Source organism: Ceratotherium simum, chromosome 16 (assembly GCF_057802395.1).
Source record: "Ceratotherium simum simum isolate JZ-2026a chromosome 16, ASM5780239v1, whole genome shotgun sequence".
Classification (NCBI taxonomy): domain Eukaryota; kingdom Metazoa; phylum Chordata; class Mammalia; order Perissodactyla; family Rhinocerotidae; genus Ceratotherium; species Ceratotherium simum.
In genome coordinates this window covers 60113649-60131401 of record NC_141915.1, presented here as the reverse complement: position 1 = coordinate 60131401, position 17753 = coordinate 60113649, and the positions used below count along the sequence as shown (strand labels likewise).

Below are 17753 nucleotides of genomic sequence, written 5' to 3'. Positions count from 1 at the left end.
AAGCCAGAATTACTGCAATTCTTTTATCCTTAGTTCTCGTTCTTTCCCGTCTCTGCCTGCCGAGGATAAAAAGGACTTACTCTGCAAGCTGAATTACTTTTAATTTGCTGAAAGCAAAAGAAAGACACAGAAATGTGCTTTCCCTGTGTCAAACTTGATCAGAAGTGATGCCTAAATAAGCTCTGTAGGTAGATGACAAGCCAGAAACACACACACACACACACACACACACACACACATTTTTTCCCTCTGGCAGGCTGTGTCAACGTTATCACAGGCTGGGTCAAATTAACTGAAGCACGGAGACGGAGGAGCAGACCAGACACATGCATTTTCCTCAGTGGACATGGGAGAAGGTCAGGGTGGGAGGGTCAGAGGAGCAGCAGCACCCACTCCTGGGTGTAGGTGTGGTGCAGGAAGAGGGGTGACAGCACCTTAGGGCTGCCAGGGACCGTGCTTCTCACCTGCTGTGCAATGACTTCCTTGGGAAACACCCACTGGGCCGGATGGCCCTGTTTGGAGAGGCTCTGCACAAACTCCATCCCTTGCTGGCTGGTGAGCTTCCTCACCAGGTACACTCGGTACCAGTCATTCTTTACCTGGGTACAGAAGTGCTCAACCTGCCGCAGGTAGCATCGCTTCTCCTCAGCCATCTCTGCAAGTTCAATGAGAAAGGGGTGAGTGACTGGTGGCTGAGAGTATTCGTCTAGGAGGCAAAGCTAGTTAAAAAGCATGAGGCCTGCTCTTTAGGAATTCACATAAAAGAGATAATCTAAAAGAAAGGGGACATGGTATAGACCAGTATTATTCTGAGAACTAGTTTCCCCTATCTCTGAGTTTCTAAATAATGGGGTCTCTTAGCTTGGGGTAAAGAAAGGTACTGAAGAAGACATGCCTGAGCCTTCCCGAAGCTCAGAGAGGAAGTCAGAAGCCCTGTCAAGACAGAGGCGGATCCTGGCCATCTCCTGCAGGTATTCAACTGACGCCTCCTTAGCAGGTTTTCTGCTGCGTCTCCCTGACAAATAAGTCTCGAGGAAATGACCTTCTTCTCTTAGGTATTTCAATTCATCACTTATGGAGGAAGCACTCTTCCTCTCATGTATTGAATCCTAGGGAACAAAGAACCAAAAGAAAAAGATTATTCTTTTAATATGCAAGTCCCCAACTTTCCAAAATTTCCATAGTGTGACTACGGAGAATAAAAGAAGGATAGAGAATAATGTTGTAGGTTTCAGTGTCAATTTCCCCCCTCCTCCCAGAGGAAGATTTGCCCTGAGTTAACATCCGTGCCAATCTTCCTCTATTTTTCAGTATGAGGGCCCCCAGCAGAGCATGGCTGCTCACTGAGCAGTGTAGGTCTGCGCCTGGGAACCGAACCTGGGCCACTGAAGTTGAGCGTGCTGAACTTAACCACTAGGCCACTGGGGCTGGACCCTCAGTGTAAATTTTTTGAATCACAGAAAACTAACATCTCTTTTTATTTTAGGGGCAGGAAGGAGGAAAAAAAGAAAACCTATGAGGAAAAAATTTTGTATAATCTTATTTTTTCATGGGCATTGTAAAATTTTTGGAAGTAACAAAAATATGAAGCGAATAAAAATTAAAAGTATTCGCACCTTATCACCACCTGGAGATAAGCATGGTGAACTTTGGTGGTATACTCTTCTAGGCTGTTTTTTGTTTTGTTTTGTTTTTTTTGTGAGGAAGAGCAGCCCTGAGCTAACGTCCATGCCAATCCTCCTCCTTTTGCTGAGGGAGACTGGCCCTGGGCTAACATCCGTGCCCATCTTCCTCCACTTTACATGGGACGCCACCACAGCATGGCCTGACAAGTGGTGTGTCGGTGTGCAGCCGGGATCTGAACCCGGGCCGCCAGTAGTGGAGCACATGCACTTAAGCACACGCACTTAACCGCTACGCTACAGGGCCGGCCCCTCTTCTAGGCTGTTTTTTTCCTCATTCACAGGCACATAAATGTCAATATATACAGCTGCTGAGGACAGAAGCAATGCTTCTGAAACCTTTTTTTCCCCACACGGAACAGAGCATCTGTTAATTTTACCGACTAAAATTATAGTAAATTCCTGTAAATTTTCAGGAACACTTTTCCATTGCATAAACCATGTGGTTCAGATAGCTTGCAAAAGAAATGCAGGGAAGTGGTAGTTAGCTTACCTCCAGGCAGTTACTAAAGAGCATGTACAGTTCAGTTTTATCTTCAGTTATAAATGGTTTCTTTTCTAACAGGGACAAGTACTCCTGAATATAACTTTTCACTTCATGGAAGCTGTGGAGAGAAATATTATTTCTGGTTATCTCAAGTCTGGAAACTCACCTTGCCAAAAAAAACAGAAAGGTTATCTATTTATCTATCTATCTCCTGTCTCCCTATCTACCCATCCATCCATCCATCTCTCTCTCTCTATTCCCGTATAATACATACATACATACACACAGATGTGTATATATAGTTTGTAACATGATTTTATTGAAAATATTTTAGCACAATATTGGAGGAATATAAAATTCCGTATTTTAGACCAGCTGTTCTCTAACTTTTTGGTTTCAGAACTCCTTTACAGTCTTAAAAATTGAGAACCCCAAAGAGCTTTTATTTATGTGGGTTATATCTATGAATATTGATGGTATTAGAAATTAAAACTGAAACATTTCGAAAATATTTATCAATTCATTTAAAATAACAATAAACCCATTACACATTAAAATAAATAACATTTAAGAAAATAAACTACTGGGGCCGGCCCCATGCCTTAGCGGTTAAGTGCGCGCGCTCTGTTACTGGCGGCCCGGGTGCGGATCCCAGGCGCGCACTGATGCACCGCTTCTCCGGCCATGCTGAGGCCGCGTCCCACATACAGCAACTAGAAGGATGTGCAACTATGACATACAACTATCTACTGGGGCTTTAGGGAAAAACAAAAAAGGAGGAGGATTGGCAATAGATGTTAGCTCAGGGCCGGTCTTCCTCAGCAAAAAGAGGAGGATTGGCATGGATATTAGCTTAGGGCTGATCTTCCTCCCAAAAAAAAAAAAAAGAAGAAGAAGAAAATCAACTATTTTCCAAAACAAAAAGTAATTAGTAAGAAGAGTGGCTTTGTTTTTCATTCCTGCAAATCTTCTTAGTGCCTGGCTGAATACAAGTTAGCTGGATTCTCAGATCTGCTTCTGCTTCCAACTGGTTGCACTATATTGAAGTATATGAAGAAAACCTGTTCTTACACGTTATGTAATTGGAAAAGGGAGAAGTATTTTAATAGTCTTTTCAGATAACTGTGGATATTCCTCTTTGATATGACACCAAACCTTGATAAATGATATTTCTAACGGTTAGTTGCAATGTGCAATCTGCAACCATATCAATGCACTTTTCATAGTCAATTACATTAAAATCAAATGGTCTACCTTACACTTTAAATGGATTTTTCTTTTGACTAATGCATGATTTTGTAACATCAAGCTTCGGTCATTTCAAAAATATTGGCTCACTAAACTAAGCATATCTTGCAAATGAAATATTTTTATTCTACGACATGTTTTTAAAAACCTGATATTCATTAATATCACCACCTATGCCATCAAAAAGTCTATAAGTATTAGAAAGATGACAGGCTCACAGTGGAGGATACAAGTTTTCCAAAATTTTAATATTTGCTTAAAAGCTTGAATTTTATCATTAGCAACAGACACCTTCAGTTGTCTTCCTTCATGTGACAGGCTTACTTTGCTCATTTTCAAGAACATGCCAGATGCCCAGGTCTGGATAACTGGAGTGTGTCAGTCATTCTTTCAAGTACAAACAGTATTTCCATGAAAACGCAGCTGGCTTAGCGCACAACTCAACACCTGCACGAGTGGTTTTCCTCCAGATAACCACTGCGCCTCGGCGTGCAGCCAGAGCACTCTGGGCGTACTTCTCACCTTGACAGAATATTAACAAGTCTTATCTTCAAGGTTGAAGATTTAGTAAAATTAAGAATGTTTATATCTTCATCAAGGACATTCTTAGGTGAAACTGGCATTTTTTAAAACACGTGTGTGGCAGTGAAGACACGAAGTGTGCTACTATGGTTTCTTCATGCTAAGACGCTGGCAGTTTTACCCATCATTGTTTTAGAAACATCACTGCAAGTATCAACATGCTGAAAAAGGCAATCATATCTCAGTATTATTTTAAAAATAGTTTTGACCTCGGGGGCTCCCCCAAGGGTCCCCAGACTGACACTTTGAGACCAGCAATACTCAATCAATACAAGCACCACAGATGATACTATTTCGGCATGTTGTTGACATCCTATCTAAGCAAGGCAATACAAAGACGGAGCCCATCCTCAGCGGAGTGAGACATGACCAAAAAGTGTGATGGTCTCCCTTCAGGTGTGCAGACCACGAGCAGCCAGGGCTGTGGAAGCCCAGGGCAGGGGTGGGGCTGGCGGCGGGCCAGCGCTGAGCCGGCGGTCTCAGCAACTCTGCTGCATGGGCCTGCCCAGAGAGCTGACGCCTACATTTCCACAAATTACATCTAAGTGCAGCCCAGTTAGTTCTTAATACGAACAAAAATACCCGAACCACAAAAGTGAACTACAGAAGAAGTACGGAAGCAAGTATTTCTCAACTCAGAGAATGACAACATAGACTTTTAAACTGCATTTTACATCTGAAGATTTTCATTTTAAAATCAGTTCTGTAAATTTTAGTCTCTAAATATTTCAGAACAAAGCATTTACCGTTAGGTGTGTGTCTTGACATGAGTACAGCCATGTTTGGCCGCTCCATTGACCTACAGCCACCAGCACAAAGAGAAATACCAAGCTGCTTTCTGTGTGGTGGGAACTGGCCTTTTCCCGGGAACTGGCCTTTCTCCCACGGAGAGAGTTGCAAGTTGTAACATTTCAAGGCTCTTGGAGCGTCAAAGCCCGGAATGGACTGGCCATCTGTGCCGGGCTGAGACGATAACCAAAGAGAACAATGCACGTACACAATTACTGGGCTGGGACGTTAGCCAGGGGGCTCAGTGCACGTACGCCACTGATAACCATTTGTGCATGGAAACACTAAATGCTTGCTCTGCAAACTCTGTAATTGCTTACTCTGAAAATTACTGATGGTATAAAAACTGCTGGAAACTGAGCCCCGGTGAGAGTTCCACCTGTGGAAGGGACACCTTGCCCAGGACGTGTGATCCTTGCCCAGCCGCGTCGATTGACAGGGCTCTCCCGGCAGTGGGGCGTGGATGTTGTGAGTAACTGATTTGATGTGAAGTAATTGATTTGATATGAAGTAATTGATTTGATGTGTTCTCTTTTCGGTCAACCTGGTGTTTCTCTTTCCGGTTGATTTGTGTCATTTCTCTTCAGCTGATGTGGGTGTTTTCCCTTTCCAGTCGGGCTGATGTTTTTTTTCCCTCTTAATATTTGACCTATTTGGATCTGTTTGCAGACTGTTGCCTTTACTATCCTCTATATAATAAAATATACCTTCGGTCCATTTGTTTGGAGTGGAAAGTGTCTTTTACGTCTCCGATCGAATCCCCGAACCTCTCTTAACATAATTGGCGCTGTGAGCAGGATTCGATTAAGGAGATGCCTTTCCTATTCAAACGAAAGGTAACTGAAGCCAAGATGGAAGAAATTCCAGGATGGGAGGACCCTCCCTTTTGCACTCTGGCTGGGGAGTGGGCTCGTAGGTCAGGGTTATGTGAAGCTTGGGATGCTCGTCTGCGACGATTTGAACCGTTGGATGTGACCAAAGCTCTGCAGACGGTGGAAAGGAAAGCAAAAGATGATGTTTCTTTTTTGGCACGGTGAGGTTGATGTTTGTTGACTGCTTATCGTCGGGCTATAGAAGATAGGGATAAGATACAGAAAGAGAAGGCACTCTTGGAAAAAGAGAATTCAGATTTGCAGTCTCGCTTGGCTATGATTCAATGTCAATATCATGCACTGGGAGATCAGGCTCATAACTACCAAGCTATAGCAGAAAAGGCTGCTATAAGAGTTGCCAAATATAAATATAGAAAGAGGAGAGGAAAGATAAATGAACGAAAAGTTCATATGGCCATAGCATCGGCCGGTCCTAAGTGGGACCCGGACACATAGGATGATGATATCTGAGATGATGATTCTGAAACTGATTATGAGGAAGAGGAAAAACCGCCCAAACGCACAGAGGCACGTCCTCTTCGCCGTCGGCGGATGGAAATGGATGGTAATCATTCTGTAAGGAAAGATGTGATTGAGGATTTTAACCAACAAGAAATTTCTGATATTTTAGCCCGGGCTACACAAAAGCCTGGAGAAGCCATTATAACCTGGCTTGTTCGCCTATATGATATGGGCGCTACAGGAATTAATCTAGATGCAAGAGATGCTTTTAAATTTGTAATTTTGTCCAATGATCCAGTAATATGGGGAAATAAATTATGAGAAGACATATGGTTATGGTGTCAAAACACGATTGTTACTGTATTTCATGTTGATGCTCACAGTTCTTTAATTTCTGCAGAACGAAAGCATAATTCTCATGCTAATCAGCTGGTGCAGATTCATGCAACGCACAACCCAGGCTTAGCACAATGGGTCCACGAAAAGAGTGGACACTTGGGAGAACAAGCTTCATACAGGTGGGCACAACAAAGGGGAATCCTTGTCACCCATGATAATATTGCCACTGCAGTACAACAATGTCAGTTATGCCAACAGTTAAATAAACAGGGAGTTCCACACCCCTACCAAGGTCATATCCAAAAGGGATTATTTCCCGCCCATACCTGGCAAATAGATTTTATTGGACCATTGCCAAATTCTTGTAGATATACCTATGCCTGCACTGCTGTTGATACATATTCTGGTTATTTATTGGCTATACCAGCTAAAGTGGCCACCCAACAGAGTGCCATAAAATTATTAGATACAATTAAGTTATATTATGGGACACCAAGGCAAATTCAGAGTGACAATGGTTCCCACTTTACAGGTAAGTTGATTCAAACTTATACCAAAGAAAATTATATAGAATGGATTTATCATATACCTTATTACCCCCAAGCTGCAGGCCTCATAGAACGAATGAATGGATTGCTTAAACAACAATTAAGGAAACTTAGTCATGGCTCACTAAAGGGGTGGCACAACCATCTAAGTACTGCTCTAAATGTGTTAAATAACAGGCCACTAGGCCCTAATGAGACTGCTCTGTCAAGGTTGTTACCAACAAAGATTATAGAAGTGGCAGCCGCCACCCATGAGCTTATGACCTTAACCTATTGGCCCCTGACTCAGTCTGCTAAACCGCCTTTTCGTGCCACGGCCGAAGCGGCTGGATTGGATTTATCTACTGTTCATTCTATTCAATTGCCCCCTAAGAAGCAGTCTATAGTCCCTACTGGGATAGGGGTACAATTTCCCAAAAATACCTTTGGTTTGTTAAAAGGACGCTCTGGACTGACAGCAAAAGGTATTGACGTACTGGGAGGAGTCATTAATCCAGATTACCAAGGAGAAATAAAATTTATATTATATAATGGTAGTGACACAATACTAACGGTAGAGTCTGGGGAACGAGTGGGACAATTATTGGTGCTTCCCCTCCTGACTCCAAATGTGTCACAAAGACAACCTCCAAGTGAATTAACTAAAAGAGGAATGCAAGGATTTGGGTCTACAGATAGATAGAAACCTGGAGCAAAGGTGTGAGTGACACATCCACCCAATGCGGCTCCCCGTGCCGCAGAAGTAGTGGCCCAAGGGCCCACTGCAACACTCATAGTTATGTATCCAGGAAATGAACAGTTATATCATGTTCCTAAAAATTCTGTTTCTTTGCGTGAATAGATACTCCTGCTGTGTTCGCTATGCTGTGCTACAACTCCATGTCTGCTGCTGACCTACAGACCAACTAATGCCTCTGTAGGACAACCTTTGACCCTCTACTGTTAGACCAACTGCTCTACACCAGTGGGACCTATAACCTGGACTATGAATGGCCAAGAAATTTGGTCTCAGAAACATCAAACAATCTCTCGGTATAAGCCTGTATCTGATTAGTCATGCAAAACTAATTATAATTTCTCTATTACCCTGCCTTCTGTTACCCTCCGTGATGGGGGCTGATCTGGACTTCTACAAGCTGGTTTGTTATGCCTAAGTATTACCTTATCTAATGTTATCTTTGATGCTGTACATGATTTGCAAGATCAAGTTAATAACATTTCATATTCTAAGGGGTTATTTGATTGGTTACTTTGGGGTTTGGGTCCTTTATTGTGAGATAGTTTTATAATTATTGTAGTCATTGGATTTTGGATTCTTGGATGTGCCTTATGTACTTGTGTACGAAGTTCATTGTCTGTGCATATGGTGTCTTATGGTTAATGGAGACGGCCACGGCCGAATATGTCTTGACATGAGTACAGCCATGTTTGGCCGCTCCAGTGACCTACAGCCACCAGCACAAACAGAAATACCAAGCTGCTTTCTGTGTGGTGGGAACTGGCCCTTCCCCCACAGAGAGAGTTGCAAGTTGTAACATTTCAAGGCTCTTGGAGCGCCGTAACACGGGATAGACTGGCCATCTGTGCCGGGCTAGGACGATAACCAAAGAGAACAATGCACGTACACAACTACTGGGCTGGGACGTTAGCCAGGGGGCTCAGTGCACATACGCCACTGATAACCATTTTGTGCATGGAAACACTAAATGCTTGCTCTGCAAACTCTGTAGTTGCTTACTCTGAAAATTACTGATGGTATAAAAACTGCTGGAAACTGAGCCCTAGTGAGAGTTCCACCTATGGAAGGGACACCTTGCCCAGGACGTGTGATCCTTGCCCAGCCGCGTCGATTGACAGAGCTCTCCCGGCAGTGGGGCGTGGATGTTGTGAGTAACTGATTTGATGTGAAGTAATTGATTTGATATGAAGTAATTGATTTGATGTGTTCTCTTTTCGGTTAACCTGGTGTTTCTCTTTCTGGTTGATTTGTGTCATTTCTCTTCAGCCGATGTGGGTATTTTCCCTTTCCAGTCGGGCTGATGTTTTTTCCCTCTTAATATTTGACCTATTTGGATCTGTTTGCAGACTGTCACCTTTACTATCCTCTATATAATAAAATATACCTTCAGTCCATTTGTTTGGAGTGGAAAGTGTCTTTTACGTCTCCGATCGAATCCCCGAACCTCTCATAACAGTGTGGTGTTTCTACTCATGTTAATGTGTCTACACTACATGTCAAGATGTATGCATGTCAACGACTACATTTCCATTTCTCTAAGCAAAGAAATTCAAATGAATACAGATTTTACACATTTATCAAAAGGAATAAAAATTACATAACATCAAAAAAGGCTCTTTTCATTTCTCAAGTCAACTCTTTACATATACGCCTTAAAAGCCATTTTAAGGAATAGTAAGATGCTAGTTCTGTAATAAAATGTATTTTAGGAGCTTTTTATTTGAAAATTCTTCAGGAATCCTGTCTGAACAGACTCCTTCACAAATGATGAAAAAAAATCCAAATGAAGTGTCCATAGACAAGGATGCAGCAGGTCCATGTTTTAAGTATAAATCTAATCTCCATTCTGAGTCCGCTTTTGAACATTTAAGTTAGAAGCAGTTGTTTCTGTTAGAACTATTCTTATAGTATCTTGCTTTTGCCATCACCTCCAAGTCTACCCTGTCAAGTCAGAACACAGGCTGGGTATACCAAGTATCTTCTGAAAGAAGCCTCCTGAATACCGCTTTCTAAGAATTTTCTACAATAGAGTAATCGCACGAGACCATTGAGCTTTGGCACCATATTGGCTTCTCTATCCATTTACAGAATCAGAGAAACTGAAGAGCTGAAACAAAATGCAAGGACGTCTAGGATGACGACGGTGAGGGTAGATTCTAAGTTATCACCCTAAAAATCACAAAACTAGGTAGGTGTGGCCCAGGGCTCAGCACCGCAGATTCCTGACGCATGAGCTTCCGCACACCTGTTTTCTCCTCCCTAACGATGTGCTTGTGGCAATGCGGAACTCGTCTGAGTTCATCTGTGTGAACTCATCCTTCAATAGGTGAAAATGTCAAACACACAACCAATATAGATAGATAAACCAGGCGGTTTCTCACTGAAAAAGCTTCCCCAAATCGTGAACTAGCCACTAGTCCTGTGAAGAATGCTTGGTGGCAAAGAAAAAGCCATGCCGAGGAACACAAGATGTGAAGTCTTTCTTGAAACAAACGCCGTAGTGGCTGAGCTTACCTGTGCTTCAAAAGCAGTTTCAGAACCACGGAGCGAATGACAGGGGTCTTATCCACAACATCGTCAAACGGAGACAGAGATTTTGTGTGTTCACGGTGTCCTGAAACCAGAAAGGGAAAGGGATCTCACTGTTCACGTCACACATACAAAAGTGAGATGATGAACTGAATTTTTAAGTCTATAGGAAGAAAGCAACTTACTTTGGGGAGCATCTCTTAAGAGCTCCTTTTGTACAAAGAGTAAAGACAGCAGAACCTCGATCACATCCTTCTGTGGTGGAGAATTATCTTTGAAGCACAGAGTGGAAACCAGGTCTATGAAGAAGCTGTTGCACATCTGCCGGAAGCAGGCGTGTTTCTCAACGGCATCCCTTGGGAATGGTTGAAAGGCATGGTCAAAAGGCCTGTAGAATGTGTTCCAGAATCCCTCCATACAAAGAGCTTTGGGATTTGGACGGCGTTGTTTTTTTAAATAAAAAGACCCAAGTTTCTCCTTCTATTGATGAGAGCTGGTCTTCCAAATGGCAACAGACAGTACGCAGACTCGTCTCTTTCTAGGAACACTTTGAGCATGTGGACCAGCCAGCAATCGCCTCAATATCCTGACAGCCTGTCCAAGACCCATCCACTGGGCTTGCCTCTTTTTTTGTTTTTTGTTTGTTGCGGTAACATTGGTTTATAACATTGTATAAATTTCAGGTGTATATCGTTATACTTCTATTGGGCTTGCCTTGAGCTCCACTTTTAGGAGGCATCAGAGGGAGGGAAAGGGAAGGAAACCACTAATGGAGCAGAGCTGAGGATGGCTAAGCACACAGAGCTCCCACTAATTTTAACTACGTGCCCCAATAAGCACTCAGCCAGACAAGAGTGAGCTTTATGCTCAGGTCATAGAACATGAATGGTATTTATACATCAAGAGGATAAACCAGTTTCATCTAAATTCCTTGGGTCTCTCGTGATGGCTTTATTTAATTTACGACTTTCTGGTTTATTTCTTCTAATTTTTCTGTCTCCCAAATCTGTACACATGTATGTCTTGGGGAGAAAATAATTTTGAGATACTAGGTGTTTATGAAGGTACATAAGTGGCTGTCTCTCTCAGGACAGTTCTCTGCAGAAAGGTTTTCTAAGGTCAGTAGAGTTATATTTCTGAAAACTGTATTTGCAAAAAAGGAAGAAAAAAAAGAGAAAGCTTTCTTAAGAGAAAGGGTGTTCTACCTGTACTCTTGGGAAACTGTCGGAGAGAAGCCCTCTGGCAACTCGGTTAAACACAAGGGGCAACTCATCTGCCCCATGCCGAGCCAGGTGTTGACGCAACCCAGGCAGTAGACGTGGTCACAGGGCAGGCAGACGGGATCCCGTGCATCTCCCAGGCAGATGGGGCACGGCTGAACCCCAAACCTAGAATCCAAGAAGAGTGATCGGTTCTGAAGCAGAGAAGCTGGCTGTGAGAAGCTAAAAATACCAAAGGTTTGGAATTCTCTCCCTCATGATCCCAAACCAAAGATCTCACCTAGTGAAGGTCTTGCTGGCCTGGTCCTTACATTCACGAAGAGTAGTCACCACAGCGATGAAAGGCCTGTGGGTCTTGATGTCAGAGTTCTCTTGCAGACACTGAAGGAGAAAGGCAGTGATGAGGAAGCTAATTAGCAGTGAGGAAGGGCAGAGGTCAGAGATATTTCAAACTTTACACAATAATATAATGACCATCCATATATCTACCACCGAGCTATAAGAAATCTTAGCATTTTTGGAATTTGCTTTAGATCATTTTTTTAAAGAAACAAAATGTTACCAATACAGTTGCAACTCCAAGCGTATCCCTTTCTAATCATAATCACATTTCCCTCCCTCCCTTCCCCTCCCCAGAGAGAACCAGATTCCTAAATTCCCACTTTTACTACATATCTATGCACGCATTAAGATTACGTTGTTGTTTTGAATGTTTTTAAACTTTGTATCAGTGATATCACACTGTACCTAAGCTTCTGCAAACTTGCTTTTTTCACTGATACATGTATGTCCAGATCATTCATGTTAACTGCTGTATGGTACCCACTGAGGAATATACCAGTTACCTGTTTTCTGGTTAATGGGCATTTAGAATGTTTCCAGTTGTTTGCAATTACAAACAGTTCTGTACCCAACATTCTTCCATGTGTCTGCTTGAGTACCAATGGGAAATTTTTCTGGGGTATATATTTAGAAGTGGAAACACTGGTTTTTAGGAAATGTACATCTTCAGCGATACAAGATAGTTTCATGGGTGTGCTTCTGGAATTTTGTGCTTAGGAATGATGTTTGCAATAGATGTCTTTATATTACGTATACCCTTGGGCATTATCAGCTTAAGGAGAGTCTCCTTCTATTCCTAGTTTGCCAAGAGTATCTTTTTTCCAAATTATAAATTTTTTTTATTATTCCTATTTTGCTATTTTATTGTAGAAGAGCTAATCAGAGTGTCTTCTTGCTCCAGTGGATGTCCATCACAGTAATTTTATTTTATTACTTTTTTTGTGTGTGAGGAAGATCAGCCCTGAGCTAACATCCACACCAATCCTCCCCCCCCTTTTTTTTTTGCTGAGGAAGACTGGCCCTGGGCTAACATCCGTGCCCATCTTCCTCCACTTTATATGGGACGCCGCCACAGCACGGCCTGACAATTGGTGCATCGGTGCGCACCCAGGATCCAAACCCGGGCTGCCAGCAGCGGAGCACGCGCACTTAACCGCTATACCACAGGGCCAGCCCCAATCATCACAGTAATTTTAATAGTAAAAATGCTAGCCTTTTAACTATGGTTAATTTTTTTTTATTAAGGTAATATTGGTTTATAACATTATATAAATTTCATTATATTTCAAAATCATTATATTTCAATTTCTGTGTAGATTACATCGTGTTCACCACCCAAAGACTAATTACAATCCATCACCACACACATGTGCCCAGTCACCCCTTTCACCCTCCCCACTCCCCCCTTCCCCTCTGGTAACCACTAATCTAATCTCTGTATCTATGTGTTTGTTGTTGTTTTTATCTTCTATTTATGAGTGAGATCATATGGTATTTGACTTTCTCCCTCTGACTTATTTTACTTAGCATAATACCCTCAAGGTCCATCCATGTTGTCACAAACGGGCAGATTTCATCTTTTTCTATGGCTGAGTAGTATTCCATTGTGTATATATACCACATCTTCTTTATCCATTCGTCCCTTAATGGGCACTTAGGTTGTTTCCAAGTCTTGGCTATTGCGAATGATGCCACAATGAACATAAGTACACATATCTTTATGCATTCATATTTTCATGTTCTTTGGGTAAATACCCAGCAGTGGAATAGCTGGATTGTATGGTAGTTCTATTGTTAATTTTTGGAGGAATGTCCATACTGTTTTCCATAGAGGCTGCACCAGTTTACATTCCCACCAGCAGTGTATGCAAGTTCCCTTCTCTCCACATCCTCTCCCAACACTTGTTATTTCTTGTCTTGTTAATTATAGCCATTCTGACAGGCGTGAGGCGATATCTCATTGTAGTTTTGATTTGCATTTCCCTTATAATTAGTGATGTTGAACATCTTTTCATGTGTCTGTTGGCCATCTGTATATATTCTTTGGAAAAATGTCTGTTCAGATCTTTTGCCCATTTTTCAATTGGGTTGTCTGTTTTTTGTTGTTGAGTTGTATAAGTTCTTCATATACTTTGGATATTAACCCCTTATCAGATATACGGTTTGCAAATATCTTCTCCCAATTGTTAGGTTGTCTTTTTGTTTTGTTGATGGTTTCCTTTGCTGTGCAGAAGCTTTTTAGTTTGATGTAGTCCCATTTGTTTATTTTTTCTGTTGTTTCCCTTGCTTGGTCAGACATGGCAAATTATACTTTATCAAATGCTTTTTCTGTACCTTTTGAAATGATCATTTAGGGTTTATCTTTTAATTTGTTATGTAAACGATGACATTTCATAGATTTTATTATTTTGATCTAGCCTTGAATTCCCAGGATTAATCTTACTTTGAAATGATATATATGTTTTTAATACCCTGCTAAATTTGATTTGTGAATCAACAACCCAATTCAAAAGCAGGTAAAGGACTTGACTAGACATTTCTCCAAAGATACAAAAATGGGCAACAAGCACACAGAAAGATGCTCAATATCATCAGTCATTAGGAAAATGCAAATTAAAACCACAATGAGATACCACTTTACACCCATTAGGATACTATTATTAAAAAGAAAAAAAAAAAAACATAGAAAATAACAAGTGTTGGGAGAGATGTGGAGAAATTGGAACCCTAGTGCATTGTTGGTGGGAATGTAGGATGGTGCAGCCACTGTGGAAAACAGTAGGGTGGTTCCACAAAAAGTTAAACATAGAATTATGATATGATCCAGCAATTCCACTTCTAGGTATATATCCAAAAAATTAAAAGCAGGGACTCAAACAGATTCTTGTACACCAATGTTAATAACAGCATTACTCACAATCGCCAAAAGGTGGCAATAACCTAAATATCCGTCAATAGATGAATGAATAAACAAAATGTGGAATATCCACACAATGGAATATTATTCAGCCTTAAAAAGGAAGGAAATTCTGACACATGCTACAACTTGAGGACATTATGCTGAGTGAAGTAAGTCAGACACAAAAGGACAAATGATTCCATATGATTCCACTTATATGAGGTCCCTATGGGGACCCTGGGACTTATATGAGTCTCAGGCCCTGGGGGAGGGGAATGGGGAGTTAGTGTTTAATGAGGACAGAGTTTCAGTTTTGCAAGATGAAAGAGTTCTGGAGATGGATGGTGGTGATGGTTGCACAACAATGTGAATGTACCTAATGCCACTGAACTGTATACCTAAAAACGGCTAAAATGGTAAATTTTATGTTATCTATATTTTACCACCAAAAAAAAAAAAGGCAGTGGACTAGTGGTTGGACAGTGGTTGGCAAGGATAGGGACATTACAGACTGGAAAGTCAACGCCCTTATGATCTATAATAGCAAAACATTTGGTGAGACTGTCATCTGTGACACCTTAGAAGTCAGATCACAAGCCAAGAGAATCTATCTATCTATCTATATCTATATACCTACCTACCAATCTATCATCCATCCATCATCCATCTGTCATCTATCTACCTACCTACCTATCCATCCATCATCTCTCTATCTATCCATCCATTGTCCATCTATCATCTATCTACCTACCTACCTATCCACCCATCCATCATCCATCTATCATCTAGCTTTCTATCCATCCATCCATCATCTATCTATCCATCCATCCATCATTTACCTGTCAATCGTCTATCTATCCATCCATCATCCATCTATCTACCTACCTATTTATCCATCCATCTATCATCTCTCTATCTATCCATCCATCCATCATCTATCTATATATCCATCCATCCATCTAGCATCTATCTATCCACCCATCATCTACCTATCTACCCATCCATCTATCATTATCCATCCATCCATCCATCATCTATGTATCTAACTGTCCATCCATCTTTCATCTATCATCTATCTATCTGTCTGTCTATTCCCTACCTACTTAACGATCTATCTATTTATCATCTAACCTTTCTATTAGAACTGAGAAAACGCAATATCCATCTGTGTATTGCCTGCTTTTTGCAGCTTTTACCAAAGTCCCGTGGGAGGCTTTCTTGACTATCAATTCAGGCTAACTATAAGAAGTAGCTCTGAAAAGGCAGCCACAGTAGGAGATAAGATTTGATGCCCCATGCCCTCCCCCAGCAATTCCATTTAAGACTTCCTAGCCAGACAATAGGAGCCAGCCTCACAGGCAATGCTTTCCCCCTCAAGCCCCTTTCCCCAAATGGCCTCAAGGTGGCTGTCCTTAAATTGGAGGGGATGGGAAGAACATGAGGCCAGTAAATACAAGACAGGCTTCAGGCATGAAAACGAACTATAGAAGGTCTTCAGCTGTGGTTACTCGCACATGGATCTGACTGGAAGGAAATAAACCAGAAACCCATCAAGGTTTTTTGTTTTTTTGTTTTTTTTTTTGTGAGGAAGATCAGCCCTGAGCTAACATCCGTGCTAATCCTCCTCTTTTTGCTGAGGAAGACCGGCTCTGAGCTAACATCCATTGCCTAATCCTCCTCCTTTTTTTCCCCCAAAGCCCCCCAGTAGATAGTTGTACGTCATAGCTGCACATCCTTCTAGTTGCTGCATGTGGGACGCGGCCTCAGCATGGCCAGCGAAGCGGTGCGTTGGTGCGCGCCCGGATCCAAACCTGGGCCGCCAGTAGCGGAGCGTGCGCACTTAACCGCCAAGCCACGGGGCCGACCCCCCCATCAAGTTTTTGAGGTAATTTTATTGCCAAAAAAAGTCTCCCCACAGGCCTAACATGAAAGAGTCTACGAGTGTGTACATGCCGGCATGCAGGGACCAAATAACTTATCTTTTAGTTTAGGTTATCATCGTTAAGAACCACACTGGACCTGGCTGAAAGGACTGTGCATCCTCCAGGGATCCTGGCCTGTGACAGGGCGAGACCTGGAGAAAAGCTACTTGTAGTCTGTGTGGGAAGAAGGGTGATCACGGGTGTGGGCCAACGGTGTGGCAGAGAGTGCCAGTTGTTTTCTAGGGTCCTTTCTCCATTTTTCCTCTATAAAGGAACCTCCAAGATCTACCTGGGCATGGGACCGTTCTGCTCAAGATTTCTCAGCCTCCTGTGTAACTAGATAAGGCCGTGACTAAGTTTAGGATGGTGGGCTCTGAGCTGACATGCTGTGTGCATATTCTGCGTTGTCATCTTAAAATGGGTGTGCCCTCTGCTGCCCGTTCTTTCTGTCCCATGGCTTGTGACAGCAGAAACAGCCTTCTCGGACCACAAGGTGGCAGTTGTATATTAAGGGCGACAATGCAACAAGACAGAAGGAGCTTGGGCGCCTGACACGGAGAAGCTGGTACACTAGCCCGGGATTGCTTAAGCTCCTACAGACAGTTATAGGAGAGACAGGCTTATCTTTTGTTTCAGCCATTGATATGTTGGTCATGTGAGAGTAGACTGGAACCTAGTATCCACGTCAACTGCCCTGTAGTGTGCCCCACTGCATTTCAAAGGCTGCACAGCTAAAGCTGCTAGAAGCACTTGTGCGAAGTTTCTGGGGTAAGTGAGGCAGAAGCCGTCGTTTGTTGAGTGGCCACTGTGACTGAAAGCATGGTCACAGAGGTGGTGCCTTCTTCTGAGGGGTACTAATTTTATGAAGGGTGTCGAGGGGCAGAGGCACGGGGCTTCCTGTTCCCTTGGTCCCACCCACAGCACTGTATTTGAAGTCCACAACCCCAGCGGCATTCTCTTGCATCCCCGTCCCCCTGACCATGGCGGCGGCAGACAGCTCCCCTAGAGGGCCAGGCTGCTGGAAGGGTCTGTGGCCAATGGAGGCCTGGGTGGAGCCCACCCCTTGAGCCCTCCCAAAGGGTTTGAAGGATAT

General features: G+C 42.5%; 1 protein-coding gene and 1 long non-coding RNA gene across 10 annotated transcripts in view; one reads left to right on the top strand and one right to left on the bottom strand.

Moving 5' to 3' along the window:
• RNF213 (ring finger protein 213) overlaps positions 1-17753 on the bottom strand; it is a 121982-nt gene that overhangs the window by 19774 nt on the left and 84455 nt on the right. For all 9 annotated transcript variants that reach the window (XR_015554786.1, XM_087441739.1, XM_087441735.1 and 6 more), the window contains 7 exons: positions 11778-11878; positions 11483-11665; positions 10463-10632; positions 10263-10362; positions 2176-2287; positions 896-1109; positions 465-655 (listed from right to left, as the gene is read on the bottom strand). Coding sequence is in view for 8 of the 9 variants with exons in the window: in XM_087441739.1 (XP_087297865.1) it covers positions 465-655; positions 896-1109; positions 2176-2287; positions 10263-10362; positions 10463-10632; positions 11483-11665; positions 11778-11878 (1071 nt within the window). In the remaining variant the exon portion in view is untranslated. The remainder of the gene's footprint in view (positions 1-464; positions 656-895; positions 1110-2175; positions 2288-10262; positions 10363-10462; positions 10633-11482; positions 11666-11777; positions 11879-17753) is intronic.
• On the top strand, positions 4925-8046 carry LOC147915085 (uncharacterized). The gene is made up of 3 exons (XR_015554787.1): positions 4925-5256; positions 6523-6640; positions 7851-8046. It is a non-coding gene; the product is annotated as an uncharacterized LOC147915085 (long non-coding RNA).